Consider the following 17,547-nt stretch of genomic DNA (forward strand, 5'->3'; position numbering starts at 1 on the left):
CCTCCAGTCCGGCGTGTGTACGGACCTTTAGTCCAGGTGAAAAATAAAGTGAGAAACAACCCAAATAAAAGTAAGAAAAAGGCAATCCTAGAATTAAAATCAGGTAATCCCAAAGACCTAACGCTAGAAGTGATCAGTGACAAAAGGCGACAAGGCCGCCAGAGAATGCGTTGGCTTGACACAATCAAAGCCGACACAGGATTGAGCTTAAAGAGAAACTCCGACCAAGAATTGAACTTTATCCCAATCAGTAGCTGATACCCCCTTCTACATGAGAAATCTATTCCTTTTCACAAACAGACCATCAGGGGGCTCTGTATGACTGATATTGTGGTGAAACCCCTCCCACAAGAGACAAGAAAAGTACGTACTCTTGGCAGTTTCCTGCCTGTGAACCTTGCTGCATTGTGGGAAATAACTATTTACAGCTGTTTCCAACTGCCAAAAAAAAAAACATGCAGCAGCTACATCACCTGCCAACAGTAAAAATGTCACCATGTAATAAATGTCAGAATGTAAATCAGGGATTTAAAAGCTTTTACAATGGGCAAACACTGACTTAATCATTTATACATAATTATTGTAAAAATGAAGCACTTTTTTATTACATTATTTTCACTGGAGTTCCTCTTTAAGGCAACTGGCAGAAATGGTTCAAGATCGGACAGCATGGAGAGAGCTAACCCATAGAATCACCAAGAGTCGGATACTTCTGAATGGATAACATAATCATCAATCCCAAACATGTGATGACAAGGGAACAGGGACTGGAGTAGCACACAAATACTAGTAGGACTGGTTTCTGGCAAATTCATCAACTTTGATCAAATCTGTTGGAAATCTGTTACCGCCAGTGTGCCCAATCAATTTTTGATTGATTTCAGGTGTACTGTATGGCTAGATGCCCTGAGGCCGGTTTCAGGCTGGCAACTGGCATTAGGGAAGCGCTGAGGTGTGATAATTGCATCGCATCCCAATGCTAAAAATAGCCTTCTGAGATTACCACATCAATGCTTGGTAATCTCCCGTCGGGCTCTCTAGCGCTCACTTCCTGTGGCCAGAATTCGAATTGCATGGAAGTGTGTTGAAAAAATACGCTTCAGTGCATGCGCACCGCACAGCGAATGCTGAAAAATGTAAAAAATAGCCGTGTTGCCATAGCCTTACATGACTTCCGGTCGCCGTGCAATCCGGCCACCAACATGCAGTTGCTCCAGTGTTACCCGCGTGGCAGATTGAGGACTTCCGGCACATCGTACTGCACAAGTATGAATTGCCCCATAGACTTTCATTGGTGTAGTGGTACCCTGAGGCAAAACAGGGTAAACGCAATGCACCAGTATGAAAGGGGCCACTGGACTTAGACACATGGTCAGACCACTATAAGAGTACAAGGAAGATGCTGCACAAGCAAACAAATGGCCTGACAAGCTACCAGGCACTGAAAGAACTCAAATTGACCAACTCAGAGTGACAGCAGAGAGATGTAAAAGAATGGAGGGATGAGACAGAAGGAGCCAAGGCCGAATTTACCATAAGGCACTGCAGGCTCCTGCCTACAGGTGCCTGATGATGGAAAGGCAGCTCACTCCCCTCCCCAGGTGCCCCCTCCCTTCTTCCCTATGTAGAGTCCTGATGAGAGTGTAAATGAGAGGTTACTCACCCTGCTATTTGGCATTCCACTGACGAGATCTCTTTTCAGGCTGAGGCAACATTAGCTACTTAATATTGAGGTTCCTCTAGCTACCTAATACTTGGGGGCACCTTTAGCTACTTAGTATTAGGTAGCCAGAAGTAATATTAAGGGGGACCTGTAGTTACCTATGACGGGCAAGGGAAGCATGGGAGAAGTGACAGCTGGAATAGCCAACACAGTTGTGGTGCAGTTTGGTGGAGGTTTGTAGCTTCATAGAGGGCAAAGTCTAGGGTGCCAGGACATCTGTGCCTTTAGGCTCCTGTAAAGTAAATCCGGGCCTAGAAGGATCAAACTGCAGATAATCAATCTCTGCTACCTAATTTCCTAAGAGATAACTTGGCGAAGCATGTCATAGATTTGATCATGTGATCAAAATTTACATCTGAGATTTGCGATTGTCATGGTTACGTCACCTCTTCCTGTGTAGGCCCCAACAAAAAGTAGTAATGACTCATGATCGTGTGATTATAATCCTGCCACTTAAAGAATCAACTGCAGCCTCATACTTTTTGATATTTCTCCTAGATAAGCAATTCATTAGTAGAAGCTGATCATTTTTATGCAGAAAATGTTAAAATTGCTGTTAGCAGGATGCTCCTCCCCAGCTTACTCAAAATATGCCTAATTTAGCCGACTTTTGGGCAAAGCATACGCCTCATGATTGCCTAGGCAGAATTGACAGTTGGTGGGGTTGTATGTCTTCTGTGTTATGTAACATTTATCAGTGACATAATGATTTTTGATTCTGTTGTTGTTCTCTGATTAACAAATCAAGTTTCTCTTGTTCCTGTTAACAGAATGGATACACCCCCTTGCACATGGCGGTAAAGCAGCGGTCAGTGGATACAGCCCGAGCCCTCCTTCAGTTTGGTGCAACATGTAATGCCCAATCCCTTCAAGGGGTCACCCCACTCCATCTTGCTTCTCAGGAGGGCCATGTGGACATGGTGACGTTGCTACTCAGCAAGCAGGGAAACGTGCATCTAGGTAACAAGGTAATACCTGTAGCAATTAAAGTGAACCTGTTGCTTTTGCTTAGTGGATGCCACCGTAGTCATAGCAGACTGCAGCATGTTATATTACTTAAAAAATTGCCACAAGGCCCCTAGACTATCTCCAGGCCCTAGGCAACTGCCTAGGTTTGGCTTGTGGATGATCTGCCTCTAAGTCTGAGACCTATTGTATCTCACCCAGGAAATCAGGTTGCCAGCAGTGGAAAACCATTTCTCTACTCATATAAAAGGCTTTCTCAGATTGTGTGGCAGATCGATTGAGCAGACGCCCTATTTTAGTGTGGGGGTTGAACCAGGAGGTTGTCCTCCTGATAGCAGAAAGATGTAGTATGCTAACCCTTGACTTATCTGCGTATATAGAGAATTCTAAAGTCTTGGACTTCGTGTCACTTCACTGCCTCCCAACATGTTAGATGCTCTATTAATTTCTGGGAAGAAGGTGTAGCTTACACCTTTCCTCCCGTCAACCTACTGCCAAAGGTCGTAAGAAAAGTAGTATAAAGATATTAATTACATTGTGGTGGGCAAGAGCCCCTGGTTCCGGATAGTTATGGATCTGGCGATTCAGGATCTGTGTCCTTTTCCACCCCAGGAATACTACATCTTACAGCCTGGATCCTGAGAGGTAGCTCCTGAGGGATAAAGGGTTCTTAGATAAAATAATCACTACCCTGCTATCCAATGGCAAATCTGTTACCTGGAAAACTTACCAAGTTTGGAAACAAAGGATTGGCATTTCTAGTCAAAATGATGCCTTGGAAGTAATCCTAGACATTTTTTACAGGGTGGCCTGGATAAGCACCAGGTCTTTAGCATCATAAGGGTCCAATTGGCCACCCTTTCACTCTTGACATCAACCTAGCAAAAATATGTCAAACCTGTTTCATGGAAGCTATTCCCTCATTGAGACCTTTTTTCTCTAGTTTGGGATGCACTCTCTAGGTCTCCCTGTGAACCTTTAGAGAATAGTTCCCTTAAGCTCCTTATCTACAAGGGTGCTTTCCAGACAAAGAAGGGATATGCAAGCACTTAATGATTCATTGATATGCATTGTGCCAGACAGAATAGTGTTAGGGCTGGTTCAGACGGACGTTTGGAGGCGTTGCGTTTGCTGGCGTCGCGTTCAGCAGCGTTCGTGTGCGTTTGGATGCGGTCGCGTTTTTTCTTCCCCTAGGGGGACATTAGCCGTCGCGGTTAACCTCCCCTGGAAGCTACATGTAGCTTCCAGGGGCTCCTTGAACGCCAGGGAAAATCGGGACCCGAACGCCGCGTTTGTGCAAACGCGCGTAAAAGCTTGGTACAAACGCTCCCATTCACTTGAATGGGAGCGTTTAACACCAAGCCCTGAACGCTGGCTGTAAACGCTCTGCAAGCGTCCGTCTGAACCAGCCCTTAAAGAGGAGCTGTTAGGTATAGGGTCTCAGAGAAAAAAAACCCACATATATCAGTAGCTAAATATTTGCTGTACTTACATTACATATGCAATTCACTGTCCACGTTTGGATATCACAGAATTTTTATATAGTATTTGCAGAGATTGATGCTCCTGACAGCTCATGGCAGGTTCCATGTTTGTCTGTCTTGTATGAAGCCAATTGTGATGTAATATTCCCCCTCAATCAGCTTCCTGATGATTCGACTCACAAAAAAGATCAGGATCAAAGATCCTAATGGTTCATGATCCGGACAACACTACTGTGCAGTGAATATTAATTAGCCATGTAGCTAGGAACAATAGCGGACTCCTGCAGTATACTTTAACGGCACATGTGCCCTGTGAACAGCACATTGGCTGCTGTTACAAGCTGCTGTAACATGAACCTGTAACTTTCCACTGTGAAAGCAGCCTTAGGGCGGTTTAGGGAAATGAAGGGGAGGACCAACGGAGTGCAGTGGGGAGAGGAAGCAGCCCCAGAATGCTTTGCAGTATCTGTTATGCGGCCTGCCGGCCTCCTTAGGAGCTTGGGAATATAGAGGCTTGCTGTTCAGCAAACATCAAAGTAAGAGAGATTTTTAACTTCAGTATTGCCTTTTTGGCTTCCTTCTAAACTGTTTAACACAGGAGAATAGAGGTTTAAATTAGCTTTTGCAGCCTGACGGTTACTCTTTAACCTGCTGGGCGGTCTGGACGAGCTCAGCTCGTCCAGTACCGCCGGAGCCTGCCGCTCAGGCCCTGCTGGGCCGATTTGGCTGAAATAAAAAGCAGCACACGCAGCCGGCACTTTGCCAGCCGCGTGTGCTGCCTGATCGCCGCCGTTCTGCGGCGATCCGCCGCGAGCAGCGGCGAAAGAGGGTCCCCCCAGCCGCCTGAGCCCAGCGTAGCCGGAACAAAAAGTTCCGGCCAGCGCTAAGGGCTGGATCGGAGGCGGCTGACGTCAGGACGTCGGCTGACGTCGATGACGTCACTCCGCTCGTCGCTATGGCGACGATGTAAGCAAAACAAGGAAGGCCGCTCATTGCGGCCTTCCTTGTTTATTCTGGGCGCCGGAGGCGATCGGAAGAACGCCTCCGGAGCGCCCTCTAGTGGGCTTTCATGCAGCCAACTTTCAGTTGGCTGCATGAAATAGTTTTTTTTTTATTAAAAAAAAACCCTCCCGCAGCCTGCCTGGCGATCTTAATAGAACGCCAGGCAGGTTAAGGTTGGATTCCATTTTTTTCTAAAGTAATTTCTGATGTCCACAAAGTCCAAGAAGGTGAGAGAGACAGTTCTATGCAGACTAGGATAAAAACGTTTCATTACTTTCTTGTCTGACTAGAGTTATGCTTTACTGCAGAGGTGCCCACACTTCAGCTGCGAGCTACTTCAGAAATTACGAATTGAAAATGAACTACCTGTTACAATTTACCTACAGATGCAAGTCAAAGCCGCAGTCTATTAGTGATTACCACAAGCCAGCAGTCAACTCCGCAATTGTACTCAGGAGTAGCACGTATTTATTCTAAATGTATGGCTTCCCACCTTGCAACATCATAATCCTCTACGCTTCTGTGAAAAACTTCAGGACAGCATATCGCACTAAGCTCATCCAAGTCAGAGTACGACGCATACCTCACTCAGGCGGATGCTGTGGGATCTACCCAGAAGTCCTTTGATATCTACCGATAGATCACTATGTACACAATGCCCATCTCTGCTTGAAAGAGGAGCTGTCAGCCATACTATCTCAGAAAAAAACACATATATAAGTAGATCAATACTTGCTCTACTTACATAACATATGTATTGCACTTTCCACATTTTGATTTTAGTGATTTTTCTATAGCATAAAAAGAGAAAATCCTTTTTAGGATTTTCCATCTTAACTGTGTCTATTTTGAAGCCAATCCTGAAGTCATTTCCTACCTTACTCACCTCTGCCTGATTGTGTATGCATTCCCCCCCCCCCTCCTCCCAGTCTTCAGACACTCCCACCCAGCTCTGAGTGATTTTCTCAGCTTCTCAGCATTAGAAATATTGGCCAATCAGAGAGGAACAGAGGTGTGGGAAGGGAAAACGGGAAGGAAAGAGGCTTCAGCCAATCAGGCTGCATTAGTTATGTCTGAGGGGAAAAGGGGAGGACAGTAAGGAACAAAAAAAAGAAAACCCAGCATGCCCTGCAACTTTGTGCGGCAGATGTACCAAATAAGAGCCAGGGAAACTGGGGAATGATGTTTTATGGATAAGAAAAGTAATGGTGGCCATACATGGTACAATTTTTTCATACAATCTTGCCATTTCTATGTAATATAAGGGAACTGTCTAAATTATCATTTCAGTATATTCACTTAATTTACCCTTATACTACATAGAAATGGTAAGATTGTATGAAAAAATTGTACCATGTATGGTCACCATAAGAGTGATTTTTAAAGAGAACCCGAGGTGGGAATTACTTTTACTATTGGGGCACAGAGGCTGGTTGTGCGCACTAAGACCAGCCTCTGTTGCCCCATCGTGTGTCTCCATGTCCCCCCTGCTCGCCGCTATACCCCCCGCATTGCTGGCGACACGCAGCGTGTCGCCAGCTCAATGTTTACCTTGCGCTGTCAGTCAGCGCTGCTCCCCTGCCTCCTCCGCATCGGCGCACCCGCCCGTGTCCCTTCCCTCCCGCTGATAGGAGGGAAGTGACGCGGCGGGTGGCGCCGATGCGGAGGAGGCGGGGGAGCGGCGCTGACTGACAGCGCAAGGTAAACATTGAGCTGGCGACACGCTGCGTGTCGCCAGCAATGCGGGGGGTATAGCGGCGAGCAGGGGGGACATGGAGACACACGATGGGGCAACAGAGGCTGGTCTTAGTGCGCACAACCAGCCTCTGTGCCCCAATAGTAAAAGTAATTCCCACCTCGGGTTCTCTTTAAAGTGTAATTGTCGGGCATAAAACCAAAAATCAGTTCTTTATTTTTATCTGGTCAACAAGTAATAAGGATGCGAACAAGGCAATCCAAAAGTTAAAGAAAAACACTAAAGAGTGAATGGATCAGCTAAAGAAAAAGAATAGCATTTCCAATGTTTTACGTAACATAATGGTGACCCAGAACCACAAGGCAACACTGCCTAATACACGACGCACATGCAGTGGCTAAATCAGTTGTTCTCAGAGTTATGCGACTTATTATTTTAAGGATACACCATTTCTAAATTATACCTTTATAAAATCTTTTGTCCTTTATAAGATATGAGATGATTTAGCTGATAAAATCCCCTATACTGTCTGTCTAGCCAGCTCTCTCTTGAAGCTCATCATAGAAATTAGATTGGCCTGTTCACATGCTTGACTGACAGGTGTGAATACAATAGCCATAGGTCAGAAATAGAATGGGCGGTTCCCATCTGCTGAAGGACTGCTTCTCATTGTTACTACAGCTGGGAGGACAATACACACTATGAATACAGAGAGAATGGGAAGAAAAAGGCTGTGTGGTAGCAGTACTGTAAAATACTTTATAAGCAAGGGAATGAAGTTATTTGAAAACTGACTGACCATTTTACGTTTCATATAATTTACCAGAATGACATCTATAGTTAACATCATTAGTTTTACTGTATCTCTTATTTATTAAAATGTACGGTTATGTCATTATTCTGGGTTTTGTACTTTCAGAGTTCCCTCACCCCCCTCCACCTAGCGAGCCAAGAAGGTCACCTTAACATAGCGGAGCTCCTGGTGTCTCATGATGCCGCAGTTGGTGCTGAAACGCGGGTAAGACTATTACACACATAACTTATTGTTAAAGGAAAAATGTCACCATAGTAACAAATCTGCCAGACTACAGACTTGTGCCTGCAAGTACCTCTATCCAAATGGCCCTTAAAGGGAACCAGAGATGAACGATTCACACAAAATAAACATATCAGTTGATAGCTTGTAGAGAATAAATGCTCTACCCGATAATTTCGCCACTCTGGTGTGCCTTTTTGATTGCTTTTTATCCATTATTCCTCCAGGAAATATCCAATATGGCCGCCGGCTCATATTCCTTCTGCTTCCAGGTTATGAGGTGTTCTGGATGTGCTGTCTAGGCTATATGAGACTATAGACAAGCAAGGCTGCTGTAGGCTTTCATCTGTGAGCTTTCAACTTCATATTCTGGTATGCTTTGTGGCTGCCTGTAGGAAGTGTCTCTCATAGTAATGAAACTGCATACACTAGATAATAATGACAGGCTGCACAGACAGAGCACACAGATCACACAGCCACACTTGTCTGTTAGACAGAGATTTTTCCTGCAGCAGCAGCCCCTCCCATGTCATCACAGCTCTCAGTATGTAAAGCATGAAATTTGAGCCAGGAGGGGGAAGGCTTGGGCTTGAAAAGACTCCACAGAAGAGTGACTCAGCTATAATGATTCCAGGTCAAACCTTGACTGAATAGTCGGTGGATTCTTATCACAGTTGATAACAGATAGATTAGACTGAAAAGAATAAAACTAAAGCAGGGTAGGTGTTTACTGTCATGTTCCCACTGATAAATGTAATAAAATACATGAGGGTGCTTCGTCTCTGGTTCTCTTTAAGAGGAACTTTAACCTCAGATTGAATTTCATCCCAAATCAGTAGCTGTTACCCCATTTCCTACGAGAAATCTTTACCTTTTCTCAAAAAGATCATTAGGGACACCTGTGTGGCTGATATTGCGGTGAAACCCCCCTCACAGTGTGATGTCATGACCTTGATCATGTTTCCTGTCGTTACATTGTGGGAAATAATGGCTTTTCCCAACTGCCAAGCAAGCAGCATCTCCTTCCGCAGACATCACCTGCCAGCAGTAAAGATGTCGTATGTGATAAATTTGAGAAAGTAAATCGGGGAGAGGAAAGATTTTACAATGGACAAACGCTGACAAAACAATCTATAAATTAATATTGTAAAAAAAAATAAGCATTTTATTCATTATGTTTTTTTCACTACAGTTCCTCTTCAAAGTGGACCTCTGTTAAAATACACCTTCCTTTCTTGGCATCTCTTAGTTTTCAGTTGAATGAAATTATTTTATACATTTCTGGGCAACTAAAAAGAACAGTTGTGAACATTTCTTGGATATAGCTTCCTGAATAAACACTGTGAGGCGGGAAACACGCTTGTTAGATTCGCGTGTCTTTTGCTTTGGAAGTCAATGGCTTGCTCAGGAATCCAAAGTCTTTTGCGTTCATTCACATTCTGGTTGCGCATTTTTTTCTGCTTTTCAAAATCGCACAGCTTTTTGCTTTTTCCCCCCTTTGACGTGCACATTCCCCATTACAATGTACTTTGCTGCAATCTGGAAAATCGCAAACAAATGCAGAAAAACACACGTGGAAAAAGAAAGAGATCAGAGATGCGATCACAGAGCCCCGTAATCGCATGCAAAGATGCTAGGGCAAGTGAGTTCCCTGCCAGAACTGACAATAATGCCAGCTGCATGTAAAGTGTGCACTAAAGCCCAGGTCTTCACTAAAAATGACCTAATAAGTTGCACTCGTGCGTGAATAGCCTGTGCTCACAACTTAGGATACAAAAAGTGAAACCGAGAGCCCAATATAGTGTAGTATGTCATGATAGAAGAGGTATAACATAAAGTATATGAGCAATATACTCACAAGTCTGAGTTACCACAAAGGCAACCACTGGATGTGCAGGTGGGGAGAATTCTGACCTGACCCCATTCAGGTGTTAAGAAGGGTGGACTAAACCAGTAGGTAATTGGTAACAACAGAGGCGCCAAATTAGAATAAAACAATAAAAATCCGTTTAAAAGGAGGGGGGTTGGTGGTTACCGCCCTCAGGTATATAATGACCAGCCAATGAGTCGTTATAAATAAACAATAAAATTTATTATAAGCTCTCCAGGCATGCAACGCCTTTCACGGGTCAAAAGCTCGCTTCATCAGGCAATCAGAGTTGGAGATACACTAAGAGACAAAACAAAAATAAAAAACAATATACCAGTGGATGCTAGGTACATAGATAGGTAGAATTGAATGTATCAATAATGCCCATAATTGATTATGAAAAGGACAAAGTCCATAGATCTTAAGAACTGGATAGTTATTTATAACGACTCATTGGCTGCTCATTATATACCTGAGGGCGGTAACCACAGACTTTTAAACGGATTTGAATTGTTTTATTCTAATTTGGCACCTCTGTTGTTACCAATTATCTACTGTGCTCACAACTGCATGTGTGCACAGCTTGAGCAGCAGCACTAAGCCACTTGTGGGCAAGTGGCTCTGGCTTACTGCGCAGGCACTGCCATAATCCCACAGGCACAGTACAACCACACTCGTGCAAGGAGTGAGGTCGCATAGCGTATCTGACAAGCTCTTGTCGGATATGTTCCAGGAGTCTGTGTTGCGGCAATGCTAGGGGCCAGGAGGATGTGGGAGGAGCTTCTGCAGGATCCAGAGGCTTCCCTCTCCTTAGGTAAGTTTTTGGTTTTCTTGTTTATCGCCTCGGGTTCCCTTTAACCTCCCTAGCATTAAAGGAAAGGTTCAGGGAAACCTGTAAAAAAATAAAAATCCCTATCCACTTACCTGGGGCTTCCTCCAGCCCGTGGCAGGCAGGAGGTGCCCTCGCCGCCGCTCCAGAGGCTTCCGGTCGTCTTCGGTGGCCGACCCGACCTGGCCAGGCCGGCTGCCAGGTCGGGCTCTTCTGCGCTCCAAGGACAGGCTCTTCTGCGTCCCACGCGGGCGCACTGACGTCATCGGACGTCCTCCGGGCTGTATTGAGCAGGCGCAGTAGTTCTGCGCATGCGCAGTACAGCCCGGAGGACGTCCGATGACGTCAGCGCGCCCGCGTGGGACGCAGAAGAGCCCGTCCTTGGAGCGCAGAAGAGCCCGACCTGGCAGCCGGCCAGGTCGGGTCGGCCACCGAAGACGACCGGAAGCCTCTGGAGCGGCGGCGAGGGCACCTCCTGCCTGCCACGGGCTGGAGGAAGCCCCAGGTAAGTGGATAGGGATTTTTATTTTTTTACAGGTTTCCCTGAACCTTCCCTTTAAGAATGAGCCTGATTCATCCATAAAAAACTAGCTAGTAACAGTTAGGACAACTGATTTTCAAAGTAATGTCCATGTTTTCCTATGGCACAGTTCCCACTATATGCAATGTAACTGAAATCTTTCTCACAATGCACTGCTGTGGAGAAGAAAAAAACCACGTACCGACTGATGAAGGATAAACGGGGCCTAAGGATAATGGTAAGGATGAGTCCGGCTCATTCAACAATTACAAATACTCACATGCGACGTTGCTGGAGTGCGGGACGCAGCTTCCCTGCGAGTGCATTCCCGACATCTTCTCGGTGATCCCCAGGGACGCTCTCCATTATTTCGCGTTCATCACTTCCTCTCCTTCGGTAATCACATGTCCCCCGGTGTGTTCCTCTAATGCCGCTGCGTCCGCCCTGCAGCATCATCAAAGTGGGCAAATTCATTTTTTTGGGATTGGATGCAATACAAAGATCTGTTTTGGATCCAATATAAAAAATTCTAAGTGTAAAAGAAAAGAAAAAGCTGTGGGCAGCACTAGGCTAAATTCTGTTGTCAAATCAACAGAATGATGTAGCAGCAGTTGTGCAACTCCTGTATTCGTAGTATTTACTTGTCCTTCACTCTTTCTTTCTCATAGATGGGTTTTACTCCATTGCATGTTGCCTGTCACTATGGAAACATCAAGCTGGTGAAGTTTCTTCTACAACATCAGGCCAATGTAAATGCCACCACCAAGGTGAGGACTCTAGTCTGACTACGTTTAGGAACGTTGATTTAAGTTTGTCATCACAGTCTCATATTTTGGGTGTCTGTTCAATATCCGACTCTGGTTTGTGTTCAGTTCCACTTCAGGCTGACTTGAGATTATTTCTAGTTTCCACTCACTAGTATGAGCTGGAATGAGAACTGGTGTTGGAGCCAATTTTCATCTTTAGTTATTTTTTTACTCCCTCCAAAAACACAGCCCCTTGTCAGCTACACAACCCATTGATATTGCCCAAGGGAATCGGGTCCTGATCCCCAACTGGGACATTAATCGCACCTTAATCCAGTCAGACACATCTGATCTGCATGCTTGTTCAAGGACTGTGGCTAAGAGTATCAGAGACAGAGGCTCCGCAGATCAGTCAGGAAATCTCTATTGTTTTTAAGAGAAAATAAATACCGGTATGTCAGCCCCAAGTCTACATATCCCTCTAGCTTCAGGTGTATTTATATTAAGTACAAAAAAAAAGTTGTAACTACCCTAAAATCCACTAAAATCCATGGTGGGCAGTGTAGACATGTGGCCTGCATCTTAAGCTCAAAGTACCTCTGGAGTCGTGTCTGAACCCTTTCCTTCGCACCTACCTATGCGCTCACTGTTAGGTGGAGCGGCAAAGGGCTTATTGTATAGGGATAAGCATTAGTGGCTAAAAAGTTTTATACTTTGTATATTAACAAGTCGAATAAAAGGGCATTTATTTATTAAAAAGGAGTTTCGCAGGTGCACTCCCCCACTTCCTCAGGTAAGTCAGGTTATCTCTACAGTGGCATAATAACTTTAAAAAGAAGCCAGCCTATGTCCATGACAGCTAATTGAATCTTCTCACAATATCAGCTGAGCCTGGATTTTTTGTAGTCAAACTGAGTGTATAACTATTATGTCCATTTTCCGTTTCAGTACGTTTATTACGTTTTTTGAGAGATTGAGACTCATTTAAATAATGTGAAAACCCACAGGCAATCTTCTATTAAATAATGACGGCTATCGGACGTCTCACTGCCTCCTCCGTAATCCAGTGACTTTAACCTATTTCTTCCTGGATTATAAGCTCATAAGAGCCAGACCCTCTCACCAACGAGCTGTTCTATGTTCTACTACATCCGTGTAAAGGAAATAGTTCAGTCAGCTGTAGTTTGCACTCTGCAGTAATTAGACCAATTAGATGGTAAGATAATTTGGATCAGCAGAAACTGATGATAAGACTGAACAAATATCTCCATTTACCAAGTGAAAAATCTGACAAATCATTCCCTCGCCGTCCTCCCCCACCTCCTGGATCTTCTTCCAGTTCTGCTGGTCTCCTCCATCCATCACAGTGGACTATGCAGCCATTCACTGACTCCCTATCACATGATCAATTTGAGTCATGTGATTGGGAACCTGGCGAATGGCAGCAGAGAGTGCTGCTGTTGTGATGCATGGAGAGCCCCATTGCTGGAACCAGGTAAATATAACCCTCCCTGCGCTACTCTGTATGCAAATGTGGGGAGGAAGGGCCCTCAATGCTCCCGGGCGCCCCCTACAGGAGCTATTGTTACACCAATGCAGTACAGAGTTGTTTTCTTTTGGACTTAGCTGACCAACTTGTCAGTAATGGAGGTGGTAATCCGTTGTTTTAATTTATTGGTTGTTGTTGTTACAGTTGGGCTTCACCCCTCTCCATCAGGCGGCTCAGCAGGGACACACGGACATTGTCACCCTTCTGTTGAAGAATGGGGCTTGTCCCAACCAGGCTAGCATGGTGAGAGCAGCCAGTCACCTTATGTCTTGTTAGTATGTCCTGTCCCATGTCTGTCTCAGAAATGTGTCTTCTAGTTCTGTACTGTTCTGCTGTGTCCTGTCACTTTTGAGTGTCACTGTATTTTATCGCCTTGTCCTGTTCTCTCCTTGTTGCCCGCTATGCCTTCTGTCACTCTGCTTCGTCACCCATCAACTGCCTTTTCTCCGCCTCTCATGCCCCATTCTTCTCCCCATTACCCTGTTGTGCCCTCCTGTGCCCTCCACCTCTGCAGAATGGAATCACTCCGCTGGCCATTGCAAAGCGACTAGGATACATCTCAGTGACAGATGTTCTGAGTCTGGTGACAGACGGACCCCAGATACAGGTGAGTGATGAGTGGGAAGCTGAGTAATGGGGACAGCTGTGGGGTGAGGTGAGTGATGTGGGAGACTTGGAATTGGGTGTGGGCTGGGAGAAATGACAGTGGGGCAAAACTTTCTTGCATGTCACATTTCACAACTATTAATAACTTTACCGAGCAAATAAAATGGACACCCTGTGTAAGTAGATACAGAGGGTCACGGAGACAGAAGTCCCAATGGAGTTTAGATGTAGGTCAATGAGATGCAAATAATTTTAAGTTGCTGCAGTATTATGCCAATTGTTAATGCAAATATATGCAGCTTGAAAATGGTCCAATTGAATTTTACAAACACTGACCGAATACAAAGGTACCAGGGAAATAAACTTGCTGATCCCCCTCCACTGAGAAGTGGAGGGGGATCAGCAAGGACCCCCACAACTGTATACATGCTAGATACCCCGAGTACGAGGACTTCATGAAGGCGTGCCCATAACTGTGTACCCCAACTCTGTTTGTAATATATGTATGAAAATTAAATGTTCATGCTTTTAGTACATAGAGGGCTTGTCCTTGCGACATACGTGTTTGCAATTGAATTTTACCTCAGAAGGATTTGATTGGTTCCTGTTCAAGCTGCATACATTTGCATACAAAATTTGCATAATACTGCATCAACTTAAAGTGGACCCAAATTAAAAATACAAGATTTCAGAAATAAAATCTATTTTCTAAGTTATAATAATAAATAGCAGCCTTTTTCCAGCTGCATGATAACAAATATAAAATATTTTACATTTATTTGAGGAACCCCTCCCCTTCCTTTCATATTGTCGGGACAGAATCCGGCAAACTGGTGGAGTAGGTGGTGTCCGGCAATGGAGGAATTGCTAATGGATGCAACCTGTAACCCAAATTATGAAAAGAGAAGGGTGAAAAGCATGCACTGAAATGCTCAAAGGCTTGAAGGAGTGTTATATTGTTTATTTATATTATATAAATTTATATAATATAAATATATAATTATTGTTTATCTTTGTATGTGTCAGAGTGGTGCAACTAAATATTTTGAATTAAAAAAATGTTTGGTTTGGGTCCGCTTTAACTTGCATCTCTCATTTACCATCCCTGATGTGTGTTGTGTATGAACGGTTTTAGTTTGTCACTTACAATGAAAGGTAGTGATGCATCATTCTCTGCCTACAGTACAGAGCTTGCACATCATAACCAGGACAATAAGATAGGTCCCCTGGGAGAAACAGCTTGCAATACAGATCATCTTCCCTGTTTACAACAGTTGTGTGCAGAGCAAATGATCAGTATTAAAAGGAACCTGAAGTGAGAAGGATATGGAGGCTGCCATATTTATTTCCTTTTAAAGAGAACCCGGGGCGGGGTTCTAACAATACAATCCACATACAGAGGCTGGGTCTGACTATAGAGCCCAGCCTCTGTTGCTATTTCAATCCCCCCCCTAAGCCCCCCCCCCCCCCCTGCACTCTGTAATCCACCATAAAACATGTCAGAGTGGGCTGTGTTTATCTCTTTACTGTCACTCTCGCCGCTCCCCCCGCCTCCTGCAGAGCTCCAGTCCCCGCCCGCGGTTCTTTCCTCGCCACTGATTGAAGGGACGCAGGCAGGGACCGGAGCTATGCAGGAGGCGGGGGGAGCGGCGAGAGTGACAGTAAAGAGATAAACACAGCCCGCACAGCGAAGCTGTGATTTATGATGGATTACAGAGCGCAAGGGGGATTTAGGGGGGAATCAAACTGCAAAAAAAAAAAAAGTTGTACTTACCTGGAGCTTCTACCAGCCGCCTGCAGACGTCCTGTGCCCACGCCGTCACTCAACGATCCTCTGGTCTTCTGCAGCGGCTATGTTTCAATGGCCATTGCTCCTGTGCTGCCATAGTCGCGCGTCCTCGTGTTGCCGAGTACTGTGCCTGCACAGGGTGCTTACGGCAATGTGAGGATGCGCATGGCCGTGCAGGTGCAGTGGACATCGATTGGCCAGTCGGTGGAAACCAAAACTTAGCCGCGGCGGGGGACTGGAGGATCGTTGAGTGACAGAGCAGGCACAGGACGTCTGCAGGGGGCTGGTAGAAGCTCCAGGTAAGTAAAACTCTTTTTTTTCCAGTTTGATTAGGTTCACTTTAAAAACCCTCATTTAATTCACTTATTCTTTTAAGTTTTCTCCTAGGAGATAATTTTTTTATTTTTTGTTTATAAATAACTTTTTAGCACTCTGCAATTGAAAAAGTACCAAAAAGTAAGTAGCACCATCAACATAATTAGGGAAAATTCTCTTGCTTGCTGATAGCCTAAAAGGAATTTTATTGATAAGGTGTAAAAAATATATCACCTAGAAGAAAAGTGAATTGAATAAGGACCCTGATGTCAGCAATGCTATCTCCAGAAAGACCTGCTAAATATTACTGTATTTTTCAGACCATTGAGGCCCATACACACGTCCGTTATTTGCGAACGATGGGTCGTTTGAACGACCCGTCGTTCAGTCGTTCGCCCGCTAAATCGGGCGTGTGTACAGACTGTCGTTCGCGTGATAAGATCAAGATCCCCAAAAAGTGGTAGGAAAAAAGTCAGTTCATCTTATGGTCTGAATAATAAAATTCGGACTAGTGCCTGGCATCCCCCCACAAGTACCGTACATACCTGTACTCCTCTGTCCCTCTTCGTAGCAGTTACCTATCGTGTCAGTGGGCATTGTTCCTTTGTTTTTTAAGGAACAACGCCCACTGACACCTGATTGGTATCTGCTACTCAGAGAGTGTAGTGATTGGCCCCAATAATGGAGCTATGGTCCCACCTTTGTGACCATCAGCACCAGTATAAGGACAGTCGTTCAAGTTGCCATAGTTCTTTCCCATAGCGCGCTGGAGCTGCGCTCGAGAACATAGCACAGCTTCACATCTGGGGAGACAGAGGAGGTCAGAGGAGGACATGGGGAACTGAGAAGGACACAGGGGGACAGAGGAGGACACGGGGTCAGAGGAAGACACAGGGACACTGGGAATATAGGAGGATAGAGGGGGACACAAGTGGGCACTAAAGTTACAAAAGGTATACAGGGGAACAGAGGAGGACATAGGGGGACACAAGGGGGTCAGAGGAAGACAGAACAGGACACGTGGATACAAGAGGACAGAGGAGGTCAGAGGGAGACAATAAAGGTACAAGGGGTATCCAAGGGGTATATGGGGCAAACAAGAGGTACACGTGAGACACTAGGAGGACATGAGGTACAAGAGGGACCTAATAATTGTGACAAGTGGACATGAATACACATTACAGCAGTACTAATTAGAAGCAGGGAAAAGTAACAAATAAGAAATGAAAATTTGTGCACATGCAAGCCTCTAAATTGGCTGCTAAAGGGTTAATGACTGCGGTTTCTGTTTTTTAAGCTAAAGTTCATTTAGACAATAATGTAGCTTGCACACATAGTGGAGACCTTCTAAGCTAAAAGCATGTTGGTTGGTAAAATAGAAGAGTTGATGGTGGAGGTATCAGGAGTCAGCTGGGC

At 44.9% G+C, this 17,547-nt stretch overlaps 1 protein-coding gene across 10 annotated transcripts in view; it reads left to right on the forward strand.

Annotated features, from left to right (window-relative positions):
* The window catches only part of ANK1 (ankyrin 1), a 460,733-nt gene that overhangs the window by 312,041 nt on the left and 131,145 nt on the right, over positions 1-17,547 (forward strand). For all 10 annotated transcript variants that reach the window (XM_068274645.1, XM_068274648.1, XM_068274649.1 and 7 more), the window contains 5 exons: positions 2,494-2,691; positions 7,791-7,889; positions 11,795-11,893; positions 13,566-13,664; positions 13,936-14,028. In XM_068274645.1, coding sequence (XP_068130746.1) covers positions 2,494-2,691; positions 7,791-7,889; positions 11,795-11,893; positions 13,566-13,664; positions 13,936-14,028 — 588 coding nt within the window. The remainder of the gene's footprint in view (positions 1-2,493; positions 2,692-7,790; positions 7,890-11,794; positions 11,894-13,565; positions 13,665-13,935; positions 14,029-17,547) is intronic.

The sequence above is a fragment of the Hyperolius riggenbachi genome, chromosome 3, assembly GCF_040937935.1.
Source record: "Hyperolius riggenbachi isolate aHypRig1 chromosome 3, aHypRig1.pri, whole genome shotgun sequence".
NCBI classification, from domain to species: Eukaryota; Metazoa; Chordata; class Amphibia; order Anura; family Hyperoliidae; genus Hyperolius; species Hyperolius riggenbachi.